This window comes from Lentinula edodes (assembly GCF_021015755.1).
Source record: "Lentinula edodes strain Le(Bin) 0899 ss11 chromosome Unknown C8R40scaffold_41, whole genome shotgun sequence".
Taxonomy (NCBI): domain Eukaryota; kingdom Fungi; phylum Basidiomycota; class Agaricomycetes; order Agaricales; family Omphalotaceae; genus Lentinula; species Lentinula edodes.
The window spans coordinates 1-5504 of NW_025764347.1; the positions used below are offsets into that span (position 1 = coordinate 1).

Below are 5504 nucleotides of genomic sequence, written 5' to 3' on the forward strand. Positions count from 1 at the left end.
CTAGATTGACAGTCAAAGTCAATACTGAATCAATCTAATAAGTTGAAGGGACCATATACCCATACTACCACAAGTTGGTTAGTTTACCCATCCCCGATACTACCTTCGGATAGCAGTCTACCTGTTTGTCAAGCAGGATTATACCAGACTCGGACTACATCCGAAGGATGACCATTCACGTCTGACATACCAAGGGTATTCTTATTGGACCTTACACTGGCAGGAGTTTGGAAGAACTTACTCAAGTGACCATGAATCAAGGATTGACTCGAAATGACTTTCTAGAACTTAGGAATTGTCAAATACTCCTTCTAGAATGAGAACATGCATTAATCTAAAAGACTGTGATTTAGTCTAATAGACCAATCAGGTTGCATGGTTGAGGAAAATGACTAGAAGAACGATCAAAGTACTGCAAGGCTCCGAAGACATATCAAATGAATGTCAAAGAGTCCTGACATAGAAAATATTGAAGAATACAATTAAATGAATACTATGCATAACTCCCTTGATAGAGTATAGGCACAATGGGTGTCTATTAAAAGAGAGAAGCAATTAGTTTAATCCAGATGAATCAGATTAATAGGATCAGAATCGAGGAGAGCTGATTTGCCTCCGGACGAGGTGACAAATGATCGAAGTAAGTGTTGAACAGCAATGACAGCTGAACACCATTTGAGTCATTCTCCAAAACAATTAAATTAAATGAATATTGAAGTACCTACCTATGTTTGGAGGTATACTAGAATCTTGGAACCATTATGGACCAAATAAGGACATGTAGATTCAAATTAAATGGTATCTGACCGATTGTAGAAGTTTCCTTGCGGTTCCAAACGTTTATTTTATTAAATTAATTGTATTGTGCAGCTTTACAGCCTGTATGTATAAATAGCGATCCGATGTATCTGGAATACAAGTGATTTTGGGACGACGTTGCAGTGCTAATCCGTAAAAAGGAAAGACACACTCCCGCCAGACTGAAACCTCTTCGCTAGCAGCCATTCAGGCCCGGCACTTGTGAGTATAGGAATGTCGTGTTCTGCTCCTTGTGACTGCGAGAAGTATATCCAGTTGTTGGGTATTCTTCGAACTTAGGATCAGTTGTTGGTCTTAAGGGCAAATCACGCTGTGTGGTTGTGCCAGCACATAGTTCTAGCCCTCTGTAGGGGTCTGTGTGTTTTGGTTTTAATTTACTTTGATTCAAACCCCCAATTCTTGATATACCCATATCAATACAATCAAAGTGTCATAAAGTACGCAGCCCCTATCATTTTCCTTTTCTCACTGTCTCGACGCCTTTACTTGTACGATACATCATCCCATCACTGTCAAACCCCCATCGATTACTGATCCACCTGACCTATCTTCTCCTTCTACTGGCTTCCGCCACCTTCCTTGTTCCTAAACTGTACAGTATTACATCGTTGTTTCTTGCAGACCGGATTATGTATATATAGCCAACCCTCCACAGCCTGGTCCTGTCATATGCATGCAATTCACCCATACGCTTCCCGGCCCGGCCCGGAGCGGCCGGACTTCGGATTAATAACCTTGTGACCATCATTGTATTTATTTATTGTTCCGAGCTTTCATCGAGGTCTTCTGACTGTATTTGGGATGTATATAAGCTAGAATACTTTGTACGTTGTAGTAAAGCTTGAAATCAAGTGTACCATCTTATCCCACTCTTTAATATCTCCTTTACCTTTGCTTCCGGACTCCCGGATCATCAGGAACCCCATTTAGGCTGCTCATCTTGACATTATATCCTTGCCATTATATTCCCGGGGACACAACAGTGTGTGAAGGGTGTTGCTAATAGCTTCACCGACGTCCCACTCCCAGTGTGTACTACAGGCCAATACTCAGTTCCGGACCTCGGAGTTATCCCGGGCCATTCCCGGGCCAGATCCGGCCTCAGGACCTCTATAGCTATTGACCTGTAGGCACGGTCTTGTCAGTATTTCAAGCTTACACTTCATTACACTGTTCCTTCACCAAAATACCCCTTCATTATGTCTTTTGGCTCTGATTTCCTCGAGTATGCCTTATCGTTACCTGATCCGGTTGGCCCGGACCCGGAACCTTCGGATCCGTCGGACCAATCTAGCCCATCTGACCACAATTCTGAACAAGAATTAGTTCAGTCCGGTACTAATTCCGATCCTGACCAGTCAAGTTATGACTTGGAATTTCCTGGCCCATTTGATTATGATTATCTTCATGAATCCTCTGACTTCGACTCGGATCACCCCGGCCCTTATGATCTCCGTTACCTACATTCCTATCCTTCATCCTCAGCCTCAGACTCGGTTGAGTCTTTCCACTCATTTGCCTCTGATAACTCCGAAGCGCCGGAACTCCGGCCCGGTGATGACAGATCTGGTCATCCTCACCTCGGACCCGATGGCAGGCTTGTGGACTCTGAGAGGGAAAGGCGCAGGGTGCTTGGGTTGTGCTTTTATTGTGGAGGAGAGCATATGAAGGTAGACTGTCTCAAACTGCAGGCCTGTACAGGACAGAACTACGATGCAGATAACTCTGAATCGGATGTTCCGGGCTCCGATGATGGTTCCGAGTAATTCCTAATTTTTTCTACATTTTAATTCCGACTTTTCCGACCATTTCCGATTTCCTTTCCTTTCATGATTCTCACTTATTTGACCTTACGAATTCCTTTCTTTCCGAATTTCGGCCCGTTTTTATGCCCTTCAATGATTATTCAGTATTTGACATTATCATTGATATTATTTCCGAGCTTCGGCCCGCATTTTTGCGATTTTTCCAAGGTTTGAACCAATGTTTCCTTTTCTTTCATGATTTCACTTGTTGACCTTGCAAATTCCCATTCCTTCCGAACTTCGGCCCGATTTTTAGGCCTTTTTATGATGATTCATTGTTTGACATGATATATACTTCATTTCTGAGTTTCGGCCCAAGTTTTGGCTCCCTTGTTATTATTCTCAATATCTGGGGCTCATTTCCGCTTTTTCCGAATGTCGGCCCGATTTTTATATCTTTACATAATCAATTTTTGTTGACACTATGATTCACTTCACTTCCAAGCTTCGGACCGCATTTTTTCCAGCCATTCCACTTCTGTTTCGAGTTTTTGAATATTCAGGTAATGTTTCATTGTAATGACTATTATTGCTTCATTCCGGTCCGATTATGCCGATGTTTTTGCTTATTATTGATTACTAATTATTCCATTCCATGTTTCCGACCTTGCTCCGATTTTTCCGTCATTTTATTGGCATTATCTCAAGCTTGCTCATTAGCACTTCCACTCACTTACCTGTTATCATTTCTATTTATGTTGATTCCTTTGCTTCACCCACAAGCTGCTCCTCTTTTTAGTAGGATTTCATTGATTATTTGTTAGGATACAGTTTCTACTCCCACTTAGATCCGTTGATCTGCCGGGTAGACCGAAACACTTTTTTCCAACTCATTTTTTATGATTATCCTTATAGCGCTTTCCGGCTTTGCTTCCCTTGGAACTTCCGGTCTCGGGATGGTTCTACCATCATTCTGGACACTTTGTGTCAATTTCGGCCTTTTTAAGGCATCGCTCTTGTGTGGATATCAGCTTAGGTTATCATCTCTGGCAGCACTTTGTGTTGATTGGTATGCCGGACTTTTCCGCAGTTTCCAACGATTTTTCCGGCCCAATCCCGCCCCTCGGTTCAGATTTTATTCCGAAATTTTCCCTACTCCATTACCCTATCCTCCTACATCACCATTTACTCCAACTTCGGGTCTTGATTCATGGCTTTCGAGGGCTCAAGCGTACTTGGGGGATACTGCTGTATTCCAGTCCTGTATTCCAATTTTCGGACCGGCTGCTCCCGATTTTTCCGAATTTCGGAACTTGTTTTAGTCTTTTGAGACTTCAGAACACTTTCCGGCCGGCCCGGACTTCGGAAGTTACGTGGTCATCCATTCTTTTGCTGATTATTTTGTTACGAGTTTACTTTGTTTCAATCTGGTTTTTGTTTGCTTTATTATGTTCCTTTGACCCCCTACATCGGCAGGCCGATCCTTTCCAATTTCTCCAAGACTCCCACTTTTAATTTATTCTTTACTACTGGATTTAATCCAATCCCTTTGCTTTACTATACTTTACTATTTCACTGCACACATATTCACAGAGGCCTTCGTGGGCTCAGGCCTAACGGGGGGATACTGTCATATGCATGCAATTCACCCATACGCTTCCCGTCCCGGCCCGGAGCGGCCGGACTTCGGAGTAATTACCTTGTGACTTATTTATTATTCCGAGCTTTCATCGAGGTCTTATGACTACTGTATTTGGGATGTATATAAGCTAGAATACTTTGTACGTTGTAGTAAAGCTTGAAATCAAGTGTACCATCCTATCCTAGTCTTTAATATCTTCTTTACCCTTTGCTTCCGGACTCCCGGATCATCAGGAACCCCACTAGGCTGCTCATCTTGACATTATATCCTTGCCATTATATTCCCGGGGACACCAACAGTGTGTGAAGGGTGTTGCTAATAGCTTCACCGACGTCCCACTCCCAGTGTGTACTACAGGCCAATACTCAGTTCCGGACCTCGGAGTTATCCCGGGCCATTCCCGGGCCAGATCCGGCCTCAGAACCTCTATAGCTATTGACCTGTAGGCACGGTCTTGTCAGTCAGGTCATTCAGAGGTCGTGCTATTTTGGCAAAGTTCTGGATAAAGCGTCAGTAGAAGTTTGCAAATCCCAAGAACCCTCGTAGTTCCTGAAGGTTAGTAGGGACTGGCCAGTTACAAACAGCCGCTACTTTTACCAGATCCATTCTCACCTCCCCTTCTGAGATGATGAGTCCAAGGTATTCAATCTGTTGTTGTTCGAATTCACATTTTTCGGGTCATAGATAGAGGTCGTGCTTTTCTAACCGAGTTAATACTTCCCGTACCACTCGTCGGTGTTCTTCGAGGTCGTTACTGAAGATAAGGATGTCATCTAGGTAAACTGCCACCTTGCCGGCTGCAATGAGGTCAGCAAATATAGCGTTCATAAGTGCTTGGAATGTGGCCGGGGAATTTGTGAGACCAAAGAACATAACCTTAGGCTCAAACAAGCCTCGGGTTCTTGCAAATGCGCCTTTCCATTCATGCCCCTTCTTAATCCGTATGTTATTGTAGCCCCAGCGAACGTCAAACTTCGTGAAGTATCTTGCTCCCTGAAGTTGGCTAATGATGTCAGCAACTAATGGGAGAGGGTATCGGTTCTTCACAGTGTACTCGTTCAGTTTCCAGCAGTCTTGTACAAAACGGAGTTTTCCATCCTTCTTCTTTACAAAGAAGACCGGTGATGAGATTGGTGATTTTGAGGGGACGATATAGCCTTTCCGTAGGTTTTCTTCTAGGAAACGATCCAACTCCTCCTGCTCGTTTAGGGACATGGAATAAATCTTGGTACGCATGGTTGCCGGTGCTCCAGGTATGAGATCAATTGCATGGTCCCAAGGTTGGTGGGCAGGTAATC

The 5504-nt window shown here is 43.6% G+C and overlaps 2 protein-coding genes across 2 annotated transcripts; both read left to right on the forward strand.

The window, feature by feature from the left end:
* The first annotated feature begins 1854 nt into the window (after positions 1-1854).
* Positions 1855-2746, forward strand: C8R40DRAFT_1267758 (uncharacterized protein). The gene has a single exon (XM_046233971.1). The coding sequence runs from the start codon at positions 2019-2021 to the stop codon at positions 2583-2585; it is 567 nt and encodes a 188-aa protein (XP_046081947.1). The 5' UTR covers positions 1855-2018; the 3' UTR covers positions 2586-2746.
* A 207-nt stretch (positions 2747-2953) lies between these two features.
* Positions 2954-3846, forward strand: C8R40DRAFT_1124172 (uncharacterized protein). Its single transcript, XM_046228924.1, has one exon. It carries the CDS (start codon positions 3131-3133, stop codon positions 3386-3388), a length of 258 nt encoding a protein of 85 aa, XP_046081948.1. The 5' UTR covers positions 2954-3130; the 3' UTR covers positions 3389-3846.
* Positions 3847-5504: the final 1658 nt, after the last annotated feature.

Excerpts from the sequence above, each read along its gene's own strand:
- C8R40DRAFT_1267758 (XM_046233971.1), top strand. The coding sequence starts at position 2,019 with ATGTCTTTTGGCTCTGATTTCCTCGAGTATGCCTTATCGTTACCTGAT.
- C8R40DRAFT_1124172 (XM_046228924.1), top strand. The coding sequence starts at position 3,131 with ATGTTTCATTGTAATGACTATTATTGCTTCATTCCGGTCCGATTATGC.